Here is an 18,337-nt window from a genome sequence, read left to right as displayed (position 1 = left end):
CTCCACTAAAAAAAAAAAAAAAAATACAAAATTAGCTGGGCATGGTGGCGCATGCCTATAATCCCAGCTACTTGGGAGGCTGAGGCAGAAGAATTGCTTGAACCCAGGAAGCAGAGGTTGCAGTGAGCCAAGATCACACCATTGCACTCCAGTCTAGGCAACAAGAGCGAAACACCATCTCAAAAAAAAGAAAGGAAAGGAAGGAAAGGGAGGGAGGGAGGAAGGAAAGAGAGAGATAAAGGAAGGAAGGAAGGAGGGAGGGAAGGAAGGAAGGAAGGAAGGAAGGAAGGAAGGCAGGCAGGCAGGCAGGCAGGCAAGCTGGTACAACAGCTTTTAACATGTAAAGATTTTTTACATAATCAGATACATTATACTTTTAAAGATATTACTAGAAAAAAGTCGCTTCATATCAGTACAAAAGTTCAATGCCCCAGGAAATATGTAATAGTTTAAAAACTATGCATCTAAAAAGATGGTCTCAAGACATATAAAGCAAAACTCTCAAAACTAATTTTTATTCAGTTTTATTCAGTTTACTCAAAACTGAAGTAAAATATAAACAGGTGCACAATAATATTGAAAGATATTAATACATTTCACTCGGTAATTGACAGAATAAGCAGTCAAAACATCAATAAGGATATAGAAGTTCTGAACAACAGGATTAACAGGATACCTTGATCTTAATGGACATGTATATAAAATTGTACCTACCAACGGCAGCATACATTCTTTCCAAGTACACGAAACATTAACATAACAAAAGCTAACTACACACTGAGCCATAAAGCAAGTGTCAACAAATTTCTTTTTTTTTTTTTTTTTTGAGACAGAGTCTCGCTCTGTCACCCGGGCTGGAGTGCAGTGGCCAGATCTCAGCTCACTGCAAGCTCCGCCTCCCGGGTTTTACGCCATTCTCCTGCCTCAGCCTCCCGAGTAGCTGGGACTACAGGCGCCCGCCACCTCGCCCGGCTAGTTTTTTGTATTTTTTAGTAGAGACGGGGTTTCACCATGTTAGCCAGGATGGTCTTGATCTCCTGACCTCGTGATCCGCCCGTCTCGGCCTCCCAAAGTGCTGGGATTACAGGCTTGAGCCACCGCGCCCGGCCTAACAAATTTCAAAGGAGCAAAAATCTCATAGAGCATATTCTCTGACCATAACGTAATTAAGCTAGGTATCCGTAATAACTAAAACTTCCCCATGTTAAGAAGCACACTTCTAGTTGAAATTAGAAAATATTTTAAACTGAATAAAAATTATAAGATTACATACCAAAACTTGAAGGATGCAGCTGAATAGTACTTTGAGAAAAATGTAAGGTTTTAAGTACTGTATTCAAAAGCAGGAGACTGAAAATTAATAACCTAAGTAGCCATCACAATAAAACAGAAGCAGCAAAAAAGTCCCCACAAAATTCCAAAAAAGCAAATTAATAATAAAGAGAAAGACACCATGAAACAAAAACAAACCTCTGGGAGAAAATTATCAAAAAAGGAAAGGAAGGCATAAATAACACCAGAAATAAATGGTGATACCATTATAGATCCTGCAAACAGGATCCTTATAAAAATTGTATGCCTATAAGGATATTTATGAACATTTTATACCAAAAATTTCAGAGTTAAACAAAATGGACAAATTTCTTAGAAAACGTTACTTACCAAAATGATTCAAAAAGTAAGTAGAACACCTAACTAGTCCTATAGCCATTAAGAAAATTGCATGAGTGGGGCCATGCGCGGTGGCTCACACCTGTAATCCTAGCACTTTGGACGTCTGAGGCAGGTGGATCACGAGGTCAGGAGCTCGAGACCAGCCTGACCAACATTGTGAAACCCGTCTCTACTAAAATACAAAAAAATAGCCGGGCATGGTGCCACGCAACTGTAGTCCCAGCTACTCAGGAGGCTGAGGCAGGGAAATCACTTGAACCCAGTAGGCAGAGGCTGCAGTGAGCTGAGATCATGCCACTGCACTCCAGCCTGGGGGACAGAGTGAGACTCCATCTCAAAAAAAATAAGAAAAGAAAAAAAGAAAATCGCATGAGTAATCAAAAATCTTCCCACAAAAGCTCTTCAAGACAAATAATCAGACTTTTCCAAAATAATTATCAAGGTGAAAAACAATGAAAGGAAGAAAGAACCTACAAATTAACAGAGACTTAAAAAGAGATATCACCTAAGTGCAGTATACAGACTGTGTGTAGATCTTAATCCAACAAAACTGAAAAAAATCTGAGACAACTGTTAGACAAATTAGACTATAAACTGGAAATGTGATGGCATTAATGAGTCATAAATTTTTAACGTGTTATAATGTTTTGTGGATGTATTAGGTAAAAGCAGGGGGTTTATGTTTTATGGATTATATGATATTTAGAGGTGGTATATGATGTCTGGACTTGCTTCAAAATAATCCAGGGTGGCAGGGGGAAAGAGGGAGGGGTATAGTTGAAATAAGCTTGCTTCATATATTGGAAATTGATAAAGATAGCTAACAGGTATGTGGAAGTTCCCTATTCTGTTCTCTCTACATATGTTCACAATTTTCTATAATACAAAGTTTTAAAAGAGTAAATCCAAAATCAACAAGGTACTCCATAATCTGGCCCCTTTGCCTCACCTCCTCTCCCTGTGCTCCAGGCACACTGTAACAACCCAGTCACACTTCTGCCTCAGGACCTCTTCAGAGGTCATTCCTTCTGCTTAGAACCCTCCTGCTCCAGATGTGCACATGGCTAGCTCCCTTGTTTCTTCAGAGACCTCTTGGCTCTTTAGGTTCTTATCAGAGTGGCCTTCCCTGTCCACTATAAAATAACACACATGATTTTTTTTTCTATTTAAATTAGAAACATAAGCTTCTTGGGGAAAGAAATTCTGTTCTGTTTACTATTCATTCCCATCACCTAGAGCAGTGACTTAATATATGTTGAATGAATATATTTATATTGAATAAAAGTAATAAATTTAATAAAAGAATATCTTTAAAAAATTCTAGAACCCATATGTTGTCAAAGCTTATGTAATTTACTTTGTATCTGTTCCTAATTTATGCTTCATCTCCATGATTTCTACCATGAAGAGATCAATAGGGTAACCTGGTCTTCTAACAGCCAAAACAGAATCCACCACAGCCTGAAAGAGAAGTGAATGAGAACAGTAAGTTATTTGGACTACTAAAATAAACCAACGGCCCAAACAATCTATCACCAGACTAAGGAGATAAAAGCCTTCAGGATTCAAAACATAGGGCAAGACCAATATGTGCCACTTTATTATGGACACTAATAATAATCAATGCCAACAGACACTTTAGAGTCTAAAGAAACTTCAGAGATCATTAGGTCCAAAGCTTTTATTTTACAGACAAGGCAACTGAGATAAGACCTTGACAAGTTACAGTTTTTAAATAAGATCTAACAGCTAGTAACAGGGCCAGGACTAGAATTCAGGGCTCCTTAACTGCCAAGTGACTACTCTTTCTATCATACCAAGACTATCCAAACTTTTCCACCAAAGGGCACCTTAATGGAAAAGAAGGAAATATAATCTAAGGTAATAGTTCTAATTTGCTGGCTATAATAACAGGAAATGTAAAAGTATCATGTTTGATCATGAAAAGTTTCCATGTCATCCCATAATATGTTTATCTCAATGTAAAATTATGTTTTCCCCAAAATTGTAAAGTAAAATTGGCACTCCAAAAGATATATCTCATTTATTCTGACACATATGACCAGGGATATACAATTTAAGAAGCATAGCAGAACACACCTTATTGCTTAGCTCAGAAAATGATATAAAAATAATAAATAACTGCAGAAATTAAGAGCTAAGTTATAACTACCCTAAAATATACATAAAGCAGAAAAAAATGGTATATTAGAACACTTTGCCTAATATTTTAGGCAAATTTTAGGTAACATAATATTTTATTTCAGAGGCAAATAACAAATAAGACAAAGGCCATTGGATAGTGGGTATATCAGTGTTTCCGTAACTCTAAAACAGAATGGGTGCCCTAGCAGCATGAAGATTTTGGACCATTTAAGTACTCTAACAGCAAAAAACACAGCAGAGCCTTTCTTCTGACTCTGCTCATCAAGAAACTGTCTGATCTTAATCTGATTTCCCAAGTTGGTTTTTTTAATAGTAAGGAGAATCGACCAGAAACAACTCAGGTATTCCAGTACATTTGGCATTTGTAGTTCTCAAAGTAAATTATTAAGATAATATTCTGCTTTGTATGTCAATGTCTTGTGAATTTGTTTCCTAAGAATTTATCGTTCCTGGTAAACAAATATATTCAAGTTTCAGAAACTACAAAGCTGAGAAACAATAATGATATCAAATCATTGTCACCTGACAAAAGCCTTCCCAAAATATACAGCCAATCTTGTCTTTATATAAAATACATTTTTTTTCTTTTGGTTTTTTTTTTTTTGAGACAAAGTTTCACTCTGTCACCCAGGCTAGAGTGCAGTGGCATAATCTCAGCTCACTGCAAACTCCCCCTCCCTCCCGGAGTGATTCTCCTGCCTCAGCCTCCCAAGTAGCTGGGATTACAGATGCCTGCTACCATGCCCAGCTAATTTATGTATTTTGAGTAGAGACAGGATTTTACCATGTTGGCCAGGCTGGTCTCAAACTCCTGACCTCAGGTGGTCTCCCCACCTCGGCCTCCTAAATTGCTGGGATTACAAGCGTGAGCCACCATGCCCGGCCTATATAATATATATTCTATCTTTAGAAATAAAACACTGGCCAGATGTGGTGGCCCATGCCTGTAATCCCAGCACTTTGGAAGCCCCAGGCAGGTGGATCATTTGAGGTCAGGAGTTCAAGACAAGCTTTGGTAACATAGTGAGACCCCCATCTCTCCTAAAAATACAGAAATTAGCTGGGCATGGTGGTACGTGCCTGTAATCCCAGCTACTTGGGAGCCTGAGGTAGGACAATCACTTGAACCTGGGAGACGGGGGTGGCAACGAGCCGAGATCATGCCACCACACTCCAGCCTGGGTGACAGAGTAAGACTCTGTCTCAAAAAAATTAATAAGTAAAAGAAATAAACTATACAAATATACATTTCCAAGATGTGAATATTAATATATTAATATATCACATCACTCACATTTCATTATATTGGTAACCTTATCTACAAGGTACACTGCTAAAAATACTATCTCATGTGTCACCTCACATAATAAAATATGGACCTCTAGGTTTAAAAAGACCAGTATACTATTCAAGAGCTTCCATAGGAGATGATCTGCAGGCAGCGAAACCTCTCCCAACTATCAAGTCACATTAAAATTAAAAATAAAAAAAAAAAGACCTAGTATGAGGCTGGGCACGGTGGCTCACGCCTGTAATCCCAGCACTTTGGGAGGCCGAGATGGGCTGATCACTAGAGGTCAGGAGTTGGAGACCAGCCTGATCAACATGGTGAAACCCGCTCTCTACTAAAAATACAAACATTAGTTGGGCATGGTGGCACATGCCTGTAATCCCAGCTACAGGCATTAGCTGGGAGGCTGAGGCAGGAGAACCGCCAGAACCTGGAAGGTGGAGACTGCAGTAAGCCAAGATCATGCCACTGCACTCCAGCCTAGGCAACAGAGTGAGACTCTGTCACAAAAAAAAAAAAAGGCCTAGTATGATACTTCTGAAAATTACGAATACTGTTCTCACCAGTCAAATCTAATCTACAGTTAGGCCTATACAATAACTGTCTGTCTTCCATATTTTATGTCCAAAAAACCACACGCAATCTTTGATTATCTTACAGAAAAAATAGAAACATCACCATGCGCTAGGCTATATTTATTCTGAACGTAAAAGTTTAATAACATACCTCTGTTAACACATCAGCCAGTTCAGCATGAACTTTAGTTCGTAATGATGTTCTAGCTACATCTAAGAGGATTTTTCTTTTCATCTCCTTTGTCACTTTAACTTCCTCCAAAACTTCAAGTGCTTTTATCTTTGCAGCTTCAAATCCTTCAGCTATTATTCTAGGGTGCAGGCCCTGTTACATCAACATAAAATTATAAATTATAAAATAAGTCATCCAATGTAAAAGTAACCAACCTGTCTGATTAATATATTATGCCCAAAAAAAGTTACTCACATTAATGCCATGATATATGTGTACATAATCTATAAGTCATTTTAGTGCTTCATACTTGAAATAATCTCAAACTTACAGTAAAGCTTCAAGGCTAGTACAAAAAATTACAAAAGTCCTTTTTATTTCCAAAAATTATGACTACATTGTTGGCATGTGGTGCCCTTCTGAATGGGCACACATAAAAATATTCTTTTCAATGCAGAGGAAAAGAACCACCACTGAATTTGGGAAAAGTGGCACACAGAACACTGTGGTGTCTACCACTTCACCAAGTGATCAAAGTTAACATCACAGTAATGAGAGAGACAGGCATTACATGCCTGCTGATATGATGCATTCAGTAGAACACAACACTTCTGTGGTATTCCTGCCAACAATCTATAACCTAAGTTTAATTGAGGAAATAGGCAAATCCACATTGAGGGACTTTCTACAAAATAACTGGCTGGTACTCCTTAAAAGTAGCAATATCATGAAGCATAAAAGGCACCTCAGGAACTAGTCTAGCTTAAAGGATACTAAAGGAACATGACAACTGAATGCAATGCATGAACTTAGATCTTTTTTTTTCTATAAAGAACACTATTAATACAAGTGGTAAAATTTGAATAGAATGCAGATTAGATAATAGTAATGTATCAATGTGTTACTGTTATTAATTTCCTGGTTTTTATAACTATACTGCAATTATGTAATTCCCTGCTTTTAAGAAACATATACTAAAATATTTAGATCACGTCTGCAACACAGAGTTTAAAAAGAATATGTACACTGATACTAAGGAAGAGAACAGGGCAGGCAGAGAATGAGAGAAAATACTTTAAGAATCTGTGTAAAAAGTATACAGGAATTCTCTGTAGTGTGCTTGCAACTTTTCTATAGGTCTAAAATTATGACAAAATATTTTTAATAGTATTTTTTGTTCCATAAAACAATACACAAACTTGTGAAAGCTAGCACTTGGTCTAATTCATTCCCTTATTTCTTTTCTTTACATTGATCCTATAATAATCTTTAAAAGTTGACATTGAGTGTTTGTGCTGGACATGACTAAGACTTTTACACGAGTTATTTAATTCTCTAGCCACACTATGAAGTGGGTATTATTATTTTTCCTGTTTCATAGATGAGAAGACCAAGGCTTAAAGGGATAATGTAATTTGCCTTAGATGACCAAGATAATAAGAAGTGAAACCAGGTTGTTTAAACCCATGAGACATGACTCTAGAGGCTATGTTATTAACCATTTTCATAAATGTCTTCAAGCTAGGACCCCACAATCTTTCATCCAGATTACTATGAAAACCTCTGGTCTAGACTCCCTTAAAACCATCCCCCAAATATTTAAAATGCCAATCTGACCGTATCAGTCATTAGTATGTTTCTATGTTTGGTATGTAATACCACTGGATGAAGTCTAAGCTTCTTGGTTAGCATATTATATGCCCTCTGTGATCTGGCTCCCACTTCCCTCTCCAGCTTCTTCTCCACTACTGTTCACATCACTTGAAATTCCAGCAACACCAAAATGCCTGTAGCTTCATACAACACCATGTTGTTTGTCTTCTCTGTGACTTTGCTTATGTTGTTCCTTCTGCCTGCAAAGCCATTCTCCTCAACCCTCACTTTTTTGTCTGGTTCACTTCTCCTCATCCTGAAGATTTAGGCCAGGTCTTACTTCCTCCAGAGAGTTCTTCCTGACTACTTCAGGCTAGTTTAGGATGTCCCTCCAGCCTCAGTGATTCTATCATATACTGTGCCCAGCTCTATCACTGTACAGCCACAGAGTTTCATAATGTCTGTTAGCATCTCACCCTTGCCAAATTCCTTTCTTCCTAACCCAACCCTAATTTGGTTTGAGTTTCCCTCTCCCATTTGTGCTTTGGAGAAAGCTGATCTTATCCCCAGCTCAAGGAGTAGATCCTGATTAGTCTAAGTCAATTCCCATAAAAACTGTTACTGGCTTGGGATGGACATAATACTAAAGTTGGCCCAATCATACCAAAGAAAAGCCTCCTGAATGGCTTTATCTTGCCCTCTGCCTAATTTCCTCTGACAGTCTTTCTTCTCTCTCCTCTGTCCTGTCCTCTCTCTTCTCTCTCTCTTTTAGAGACTGGGTCTCACTCTGTCACCCAGGCTGGAGTACACTGGTACGATCATGGCTTACTGCGGCCTGCACCTCCTGGGTTCAGGCAGTCCTCTTGCCTCAGCTCCCCAAGTAGCTAGGACCACATGCAGAATGCCATCAAGCCTAATTTTTTTATTATTTCTAAAGACGGGGTCTCACTATGTTGCCCAGACTGGTCTCAAATTCCTGGGCTCAAGTGATCCTCCTGCCTCAGCCTCCTAAAGTGCTGGGATTACAAGCATGAGCCATTGTGCCCAGCCAGTCTTACCCTTTTTTTTTTTTTTGAGATGGAGTTTCACTCTTATTGCCCAGGTTAGAGTGCAATGGCACAATCTCGGCTCACTGCAACCTCTGCCTCCCAGGTTCAAGCGATTTTCCTGCCTCAGCCTCCTGAGTAGCTGGGATTACAGGCATGCGCCACCACACCCGGCTAATTTTGTATTTTTAGTAGAGATGGGGTTTCTCCATGTTGGTCAAACTGGTCTCAAACTCCCGACCTCAGGTGATCCACCCACCTCAGCCTCCCAAAGTGCTGGGATTACAGGCTTGAGCCACTGCACACGGCCTCTTACTTTCCAGATGGAAATACTCTTAGGGCCGGGCGCGGTGGCTCAAGCCTGTAATCCCAGCACTTTGGGAGGCCGAGACGGGCGGATCACAAGGTCAGGAGATCGAGACCATCCTGGCTAACATGGTGAAACCCCGTCTCTACTAAAAATACAAAAAACTAGCGGGGCGAGGTGGCGGGCGCCTGTAGTCCCAGCTACTCCGGAGGCTGAGGCAGGAGAATGGCGTAAACCCGGGAGGCGGAGCTTGCAGTGAGCTGAGATCCAGCCACTGCACTCTAGCCTGGGCGACAGAGCAAGACTCCGTCTCAAAAAAAAAAAAAAAGGAAATACTCTTAGGATGAAACAACGCTGTGAGTGGAAGAGCTAAGAGACAAAGAATCTGTGTACTTGAAGACTGAATTTTATCACACAACCAGACAGTCTGCCTCATCTCTCCATTTTCTATTATGGGAGATAATCATTTCCTTATTGTTCAAGTGAGTTTGAGTCAAGTTGTTTACAGCCAAAAGCATCCTAAGTTGCAAGTACTGAATTAATAGAAAATTCCCAATACTAAACGAAACACAGAGAATCATTTTGACCAGGTTATGCTTTGCTGAAATGATCCCTGAAAGACAGAAAAAGTTCAGATACGGAGAAAAGAGATACTTAATTAGAGAAAGGTAGAAATGTACATGATGATTTCAGAGGCCAGTGAATGGTGGAGTCTGGCTGAAGCAGATGATTTATAAAGAAAAATGAAACTAGAAAGGAAGTTAAATTCACAATAAAGAAAACCTTCAATAATTTTTCTCCAGTTGTTTTACAAGGGTGCATAATTTGGTGTCAACTTTATCTATGGTGTTTTCTTTCTTAATTACCCATGGATACATGGGTAATTTTTTACTTCTTTAATGTCTCTTAAATATTTCATTTTTAAAAGAGGTATATAATTCCAATAAAAGGCAGTATTTTGGCCAACAAAGTTCATTATCATTTCCATTTATAATTGTCCAAGAATATCTTAATTAAAATTAACTGTCTAGGCCAGGCGTGATGGCTTATGTCTGTAATCCCAGCACTCCGGGAGGCCAAGGCAGGTGGATCACCTGAGGTCAGGAGCTCAACACCAGGCTGGCCATGATAGTGAAACCCTGTCTCTAATAAAAATACAAAAATTAGCCGGGCATGGTGGCTTGTAATCCCAGCTACTCGGGAAGCTGAAGCACGAGAATCGATTGAATCTGGGAGGCACAGGTTGCAGTGAGTCGAGATCCTGTCACTGCACTCTAGCCTGGGTGACATAGTGAGACTCTGTCTCAAAATAAATAATTAATTAAATAAAACAAAAATAACATCTAAAATGCAACCATTTTACTAGTTAAAAAAATCACTTGCCATTCAAAATAACATAAACTCTGTGAAATTCTAATACCTCAGAAATGTACAGATCAGCTTGTTTTAATAACTCTCCAATAATTAGAACATTTGAAGTAGTACCATCTCCTGTGACGTCATCCTGAGCTGTTGCTACTTTTGCTATCAAGGAAGCTGTTGGATGTTGAATTTGCTGGAAAAAGCAAGCAACAGATTTAAAAAGAGAGGATGAGATAAGAAAGTAAGTCACCAAAAACAAGATAACCTAGGGGTCAGTAGTAAAATTAAAAAATGAAAGAAGCTTCATTCAAGTTTACAAGTTTTGTAATATCAATACCTAAATGTCAAGTCCAAAATTTTAAAAGTGACTGGTAATGAGGTCTGAAGATTTCATAAGTCTTTGCTTCAGAATGCAATGACATTTCTAAAATAAGATTAAGTCCTTCAATCTCAAAATGAATACATTTATTAAACTTACAAAGGATATTTTATTTTCCATAATTACAAAGAACATAAGGCAGTACCCTAAAAGATATTATTAATTTATAAGTATGCCTAAGTATACAAAGTATGTATAAGTATACAAAGACTTGGAAAGAGCCAGAAAAAAAAACCTCTTTTTTTTTGAGACAGGGTTTCACTCTGTCACCCAGGCTGGAGTGCAGTGGCACGATCTCAAGTTCACTGCAGCCTTGGCCTCCTGGGCTCAAGTGATCCTCTTACCTCAGCCTCCTGAGTAGCTGGGACTACAGGCACATGCTACTACACAGAGTACATTTTTTTTTTTTTTTTTTTTTTGTAGAGACGGGTTTCACCAAGCCTGGTCTTGAACTCCTGGGCTCAAGCAATTTGGCCACCTCAGCCTCCCAAAGTGTTGGGATTACAGGAGTGAGCTACCACAACCGGCCAAAAAAAATTTTTTTATTGAAGTCTAATTCAACAAGCATATCTCAAGACTGCAGTATTTACCTGACAGCCTTGGCTTACAGATACACAAGTTCTACTATGCTCCTAATTAAGGCTTATTAAGGTTTATTAAAGTCAGCAGCATCAGCTCACCATCTCTTGGAGCAGCACATTGCCATCTTTGGTGAGTTTGATGTCACCTGCACCAGAAACAAGCCTGTTCAGAGAACAACCATATTAACTTCATGTGGTAGGAAGACACTCCCAGTGCTTGCCATCCCATTATCCTCAACAGAGGGAACTGGGCTTGGAAAACTACTGTACCATGGGAATATGCCATGGTAATTACCACCATTTGCAGCTCACAGAATCATTTCTCCCCAGATGGACAGCTTACGGCGACTTCATTCCAAATGGACCATTTACAGATTTAAAAATAAAAGCAGTTGATGAGTTACGAAAAGTGGTTTGGTCAAAGAATACTTGGAAGTCTACAAAGCACAAATTTGCAAATTTCCTGCAGGTTTTTATTCTGGTGAACGTTTTCATTCATTCAGTCACTCAACTTAGTTTCCCTCATCCCTGCATTTATCAGATCACCAAGTTCTATCAATTCTACTACCTAAATATCTCTTGAATCTGCCCCCTTCTCTCCATCTCCACTGTTACCATCTCTACCTTGGATAGCATCCAGTTGTCTCCAAAGTAAAATATACCCTCCACACATTTTTTCTTTCTAAAAGGCAACGTGATTCAGTCAGTTTTCTGATCAAAAGTCCTCCAATGATTTTTATGTTTTTCATCATTTTCAAGTTAAAATCCAAACACAGCAGACACTTGACCTTTCTCGATCTGGTTGATGTCTCTCTTCCCTGACTCATCTACTTTCCCACAAGCAAATCTTCTGGTTCCCTTAATACACCATGTTTTGTTTTGTTTCTATTGGATTTGCACCATTGGTCTTTCTTATTCCTGAAATTACTCTGCCCAGAAGGCCTTTACTCCCTCTTCCAACCCAAGACTCTGATCAAACATCATTTAAGATGCTTGTCCTTCTGCCATCAGTAATTATTCCCTTTTCTCAGCATAATCATATGCATCTATATATAATTAGCACATCCTATTCTACCACATCCGTCTCTACCACATCTCCTTAAGAACAGAAACTGTATCTTGATCATTTGTGTCCCAGCAACTAGTATCTAAGTGACTTATTTTACCATTAATATTAATTTATTTTGGTCATTACTATGAGGATGTGTCTCTCCTCTTATATCCTTTTGTCCTCACTGGTCTCTTTTTCTCACTCTTGTCTAGAGAAAATGGTGCTTAATATATACTGAAAAGATGAATAGATATGAAGAACCACAGACACAGGGTTTTCAAGTAGAAATTGGATTTGACCTCATGCCTTTCTGGCTCCAAAGCCTGTGCCCTCTGCACTACAATACATTGCCATACAAAATACAAAATTACTTGTTGAATTTATGGACTAAGGGTATACAGTCTTAAAGAGCAGAGAAGTTAAATGCTTTAGGTTTCCAATGAGACACTAAATTAACTGACTTTCTAACTGCATATGAACCTTGACGAAAAGTAGGGTGCCGGGGGAGCGTCACAACTTCACTCCTAGGGCCTTGTAGGGGAGGCTTTTCTCCTCCACCTGCACCAGGCGAGAAATACCCTCAGGACAGGGATGAGAATGAGGGAAATCAAGCTAGCAAGAACATCCACAGTGCTCCACGGACGCCTGCCTCAGAGGGCGCCAGGACACCCAACAAGCCCCCGGCCGCCTAACGGCCGCTCCAACCGCCGTCTCACATTTTTATGGTGCCTTTAGGACCCAAGTTGGTCCGCAGCACATCCTGCAGCCCTCGGGCGGCGCATATATTGACAGACAAAGCTGCCTGGGCCCGCGCCACCTCAGCCTTGGAGTTTACGGCCTTTATCGCAGCCATAGCCTAATCGTTCACATGAAAAAAAAAAAAAAGCCTTAGTCGCGATTCCGAGCACAAACGCCAACGCGACGTCACACTCTCTTGAACCTCGGCCAATCATCACCCTTACAAGAAGTGACGTTATCATGCCTCGCCGGACGGAAACCAGAATCGCTTTGGGTCTGGTCGCCAAGATGGCGTCCTCCGCCTCCGCTAGGACTCCGGCCGGGAAGCGAGTGGTAAATCAGGAAGAATTGCGGCGGTTAATGAAGGAGAAGCAGCGTCTGAGCACCAATCGGAAACGGATAGAATCTCCATTCGCGAAGTACAACCGTTTGGGGCAGCTGAGTTGTGCCCTGTGTAACACCCCGGTTAAGAGCGAGCTCCTGTGGCAGACTCACGTCCTGGGAAAGCAGCACCGAGAGAAAGTGGCCGAGCTGAAAGGCGCGAAGGAAGCCAGCCAGGGTTCGTCCGCCAGCTCAGCGCCTCAGTCCGTCAAGAGGAAAGCGCCGGACGCAGACGGCCAAGACGCCAAGAGAGCGAAGGCCACCTTGGTGCCTCAGGTGCAGCCCTCCACATCCGCGTTGCCCACCAACTTTGACAAAATAGGAAAGGAGTTCATTAGAACGACTTCCAGTAAGACTTCAGGACCCAGTTTACTCCCCGATTATGAAGATGAGGAGGAGGAAGAGGAGGAGGAAGGAGATGGAGAAAGAAAAAGGGGGGACGCCAGCAAGCCGCTGTCCGACGCACAGGGCAAGGAGCACTCAGTTTCTTCTTCGCGGGAGGTAACAAGTAGTGTGCTGCCAGACGATTTCTTTAGTACTAATCCTCCCAAGGCCCCCATAATTCCTCATTCAGGGTCAATTGAGAAAGCAGAAATACATGAAAAAGTGGTGGAAAGGAGAGAAAACACCGCGGAAGCGTTACCGGAAGGTTTTTTTGACGACCCTGAGGTAGATGCAAGGGTGCGAAAGGTTGATGCCCCAAAAGATCAGATGGACAAAGAGTGGGACGAATTCCAAAAAGCCATGAGGCAGGTCAACACTATTTCCGAAGCCATAGTTGCTGAAGAGGATGAGGAGGGACGGTTGGACCGACAGATTGGGGAGATCGATGAGCAGATAGAGTGTTACCGACGGGTGGAAAAACTACGGAATCGCCAGGATGAAATAAAAAATAAACTTAAAGAAATCCTGACCATAAAAGAACTGCAGAAAAAGGAAGAAGAGAATGCTGACAGCGATGATGAGGGGGAACTACAGGATTTGTTGTCTCAGGATTGGAGAGTGAAAGGGGCTTTGTTATAAGGTTTTAAAGACCCAAGGTTTCTAACAGCCTCTGTTATTGTATAAAAAGTGCTGTCTCTCAGTAGTATATCGGTTACTTCATGCCTAGAGATTTTCTAGAGATTTGGGTACCTGGATTGCTAAACTGGATTGTTAAGATAAAATGAGCCAGTGAGCTACAGCACTTTGGAAAATTTGTGTAAAATGTTTTGAGGTAAAGTTGTTTTGAAATTTCTGAAGTGTTATATACCAAAATGCCAACTTTTCCACAAGACTTAACTGTATAATTTCGTTGTAAAATCTGTAAGTTGTAAATATTGTACACAGTTAAATCTATATTAAGTAATTCTGTTTTGAATTTTTTTAACTAATAGACCAACCGGCAAACTTTTAGATGAATGCTCACTGTGGTATTTGTAATGTATTTATCTTCTGAACCCTACATCAAGTTGAAAAGGTTCGTTTTCTTGTTTCTTTGGTTTTTTAGAACACTTCATGAACACATAAGTCATTGTAGGTTAATCAGTTCTCTTAGTATGCTTTATTTTAAAAACAGAAAAATATATGCCAAACACGATCAGCTCCCTCAACCAGTTTCTCTTGACTAGACCAATGCTGCTCAGATGTGGTTGCATGTGAGAATCACCTATGAAGCATTAAAATAAATTCAAGTGTCTGAGGCGTTCCCCTTCAATAAATCTGGGATGAGGTCCAGGCAACTGTTTTTTAAAGCTCCCAGGTTATTCTAATATATGCCAGGATTTGAAGAGTAACTACCCTAAATCCAGAACCCATTTATGTTTTTCTTTTTCTTTAAATAACATTCCATAAATTTGCTGTTTCTTGAATGAAGGAAATATTATCTTTTATTTATTTCATCCAGCCTTAAATTTTGTTATTTGGTGGTAAATTAGAGTTCCTTGTTTGCAGGTCCTATCTATTGTAGAAAGAATATTTAAGTTGTCTTTCCAGCAGTAACAATTGGCTCTTGCTGGTCATTGATAGTTTAAATCACTCCTTCCTTTAGAGATTGAGGTACTCAAATAGGAAAAGGGACTTAGCAGTGTTCTGGAGTAGAAATGCATACAGCATATTCAAATAAAAGTGAGCAATAATAATAATAGCTAAGACCTATATAGTTCTTAGTATGGGCCAGGCATGGTTGTAAGTGCTTTACATATATTAATCTAGTTTCCCTAAATTCCTTTTTTATGGAGAGGAGTACCAAGAGATAAGGTTTGAAAAGCTTTGAATGCTAAGTGAAAACTTTTTATGAAGTTCATATGAAAATGGAGGTTTATGAGCGAAGAATTACATCTGCAAAGAAATATCATGGAACATTATTAACAGTATATAGAATGGAATGAATACAGGGAGGGTAGAAGGAAACTAGGAGCTATTTGAAAACTATATTTTCAAAAGCGAGGTGACAAGACTGATTAGCTGTGGATTGGGAGAAAAGGAATAGAAGTGAAAGATTTTCATAGGAATAGCTAAATTTTAGTGACTAGAAGTGGAAGAAGAAAAACAGGAGGGATAAGTACAGAATTCAGTATTTTGTTTGTATTTAGTGTCACTGCCTAAAAGGAGTTATCTAACACTTATTGAACAATTGCTGTGTACCACAAATTATTATTAATAATTGTCCCGCTGCCTTTGGCAATCTTCTTCCTTGAGCTGCTAGCTGATCAGTGATAGCAGCTTCTATTTGATGAGACACGGCTTGCTTGCCTCAAATGTGTGAACCCACTGTTACTCAGAATTTTCCCTTCATTCATCACTATTACGCCAGCAAGGAAGTACAAATATAGGTTTGAATGGTGGGCCCAGTACTGCCTTGGCTAACAATCTAGTGGAGTACTGTTCACTAAAGATATAATGCCGCTGGGTGTGGTGGCTCATGCCTGTGATCCTAGCACTTTGGGAATCTGAGGCGGGTGGATCACTTGACCTCAGAAGTTCAAGACCAGCCTGGGCAACATGGCAAAACCCCATCTCTACAAAAAAATACAAAAAAAAAAAAAATTACCTGGGTGTGGTGGCATGCACCTGTAGTCCCAGCTACTTGGGATGCTGAGGTGGGAGGATCACCTGTGCCAGGGCGGGTGGAGGCTGCAGTGAACTGTGATTGTGCCACTGCACTCCCGCATGGGTAACAGAGTATGACCCTGTCTCAGAAAGTCAAAAAATAAAATATAATGCAAGCCATAAATTTTACATTTTCTAGTAGCCAAAGTAAAAAGAAGTAAAAGTAGTTTTAATGTGTTTTATGCCCAGAATATTAATGTTCCAATATGTAGTTAATATTTAAAATTGATTATTTTACTACATTTTGAAATCTAGGTGTATCTAACAGCACATCTCAGTTTAGACTGGCCACACTTCAAGTACTCAATAGCCAAATGTGACTAGTGACTACTATAAAAAACAGCATAGATCTAAAGAGTAAGGTATCCAGGTGAAAAGATAAACATGCTCAGGAGGTAGCCAGCATCCAATTTAACTAGAGCAGAGGGTTCACTCCTGGCAACAGTGGGAATTATGATTGAAAATGTAGATTAGGAACATGTGGAGGACCTTAAATACCAAGCTCTAAGGAATTTGAACTTTCTAAGTTAACAATTTACCCTTGTAGATTGAGTCCTTAATTGTAACACAGTGCTTAATAAGTGCCAGGTGTGTGTTACTAATGTGAACCCCCCCCGCCCATTGGGCTTTTAGGAAGCCCTCAAAATCTGATTCTCAAAGCTCTATTCCAGAGCAGTAGAAATGGGGCCCTGACCATAATCAGTGCTCAATGAGTCCTTGTTGAATTTGAGGTCAGTATAAACAGCTACAGGAGCTAGTGCATCTTTCCTGATCCATTTATACATTGGAAAGCTCCATTATTATACCTTCTCTGAGCTAAGTCAAACAGGTTTTGGCATTTGACTGAATACCATCATTGTTCCTAAATTGTAAGAATTGTTCCCAAGGACTCCTTCCAGTCACTTCTCTTTTAGAAAGCCCCTAATTGAGCCATCATCACAATATGGAAGTGTAAATGCTATAAAGGTATCCTCTCACCCAGCTTCACTTACCAATTTAAATCAATACACCTAACTCGGAAGAAGGAAAAAATGCTGATCCAACTAGCCTTCAAATGTATGTGTCCAGTGCCTTAAAATTTGCTATTTAATGATGGAAGTAATTACTGCTTTTTACACACCAGGGACAAAATAGGCTATGGAATTAAAATTGCAGGAGAAAATGTAGTTTAGGCCTAAAATCTTTAATAGTAACAATCACTAGATTAGTGTGTGGTAATGGAAAGAACCATGGAATTGGAACAGAAGCCCTGCATTCAAGTTTCCACTCTACTTTTTAATGGTTAATGAGCTTGGCCAAGTCACATCTCTGAGCCTTAATTTGCTCCACTATAACATGAAGATATGTAATTCCTCACAGGGGTATGGTGAGAGTCCAGCAAGACATGGACTCATTCTGATGAACATAGAATGGAAGATCTTGATGGAAATAGTGTGTTTCCTGTCAAGCACCAATTGACTAGCTGTTTGGCTAGATGTTGTGCCGGGGGGTTGAGTAAATATTCATAGGAATGATGACTACATAGATAACCTTAGATGCTTTTTCAAACTAACAGTCTTAGCCTGTATAATACCAGAACTATAGAAGATTTAAATTTGAACAAGGGCCGGGCTGTGTGGCTCACACCTATAATCCCAGCACTTTGGGAGACTGAGGCAGGCGGATCACCTGAGGTCAGGAGTTTGAGACCAGCCTGGCCAACATATAGTGAAACCCCATCTCTACTAAAAAAATAAACACAAAAATTAGCTGGGCCTGGCAGTGCATGCCTGTAATCCCAGCTACTTGGGAAGCCAAGGTGGGAGAATCACTTGAACCCGGGAGGCAGAGGTTGCAGTGAGCCGAGATCACACCAGTGCATCCCAGCCTGAGCAACAAAGACTCCATCTCTCAAAAAAAAAAAAAAAAAAAAAAAAAAAAAAAAAAAAAAA

The 18,337-nt window shown here is 39.9% G+C and overlaps 2 protein-coding genes across 7 annotated transcripts in view; one reads left to right on the top strand and one right to left on the bottom strand.

Annotated features, from left to right (window-relative positions):
- CCT6B (chaperonin containing TCP1 subunit 6B) overlaps positions 1 to 18,337 on the bottom strand; it is a 54,349-nt gene that overhangs the window by 21,510 nt on the left and 14,502 nt on the right. Inside the window, exons 1-6 of one of the 6 annotated variants that reach the window (XM_017890912.1) lie at positions 12,914 to 13,119; positions 11,459 to 11,494; positions 11,246 to 11,309; positions 10,245 to 10,379; positions 5,858 to 6,031; positions 3,032 to 3,135 (exon numbers count right to left, since the gene is read on the bottom strand). In XM_017890912.1, the coding sequence (XP_017746401.1) occupies positions 3,032 to 3,135; positions 5,858 to 6,031; positions 10,245 to 10,379; positions 11,246 to 11,309; positions 11,459 to 11,494; positions 12,914 to 13,050 (650 nt within the window). In that variant the 5' untranslated portion in view covers positions 13,051 to 13,119. Of the gene's footprint in view, positions 1 to 3,031; positions 3,136 to 5,857; positions 6,032 to 10,244; positions 10,380 to 11,245; positions 11,310 to 11,441; positions 11,495 to 12,913; positions 13,167 to 18,337 lie in introns of those variants that run through there. The other 5 variants (XM_017890913.1, XM_017890915.1, XM_017890917.1 and 2 more) reach the window with 5 other exon arrangements.
- ZNF830 (zinc finger protein 830) lies at positions 13,183 to 14,840 on the top strand. The gene has a single exon (XM_017890919.1). The coding sequence runs from the start codon at positions 13,224 to 13,226 to the stop codon at positions 14,337 to 14,339; it is 1,116 nt and encodes a 371-aa protein (XP_017746408.1). The 5' UTR covers positions 13,183 to 13,223; the 3' UTR covers positions 14,340 to 14,840.

Source organism: Rhinopithecus bieti, unplaced genomic scaffold (assembly GCF_001698545.2).
Source record: "Rhinopithecus bieti isolate Rb0 unplaced genomic scaffold, ASM169854v2 scaffold_19652, whole genome shotgun sequence".
Lineage (NCBI taxonomy): Eukaryota > Metazoa > Chordata > Mammalia > Primates > Cercopithecidae > Rhinopithecus > Rhinopithecus bieti.
This window is presented reverse-complemented; position numbering and strand designations above follow the sequence as displayed.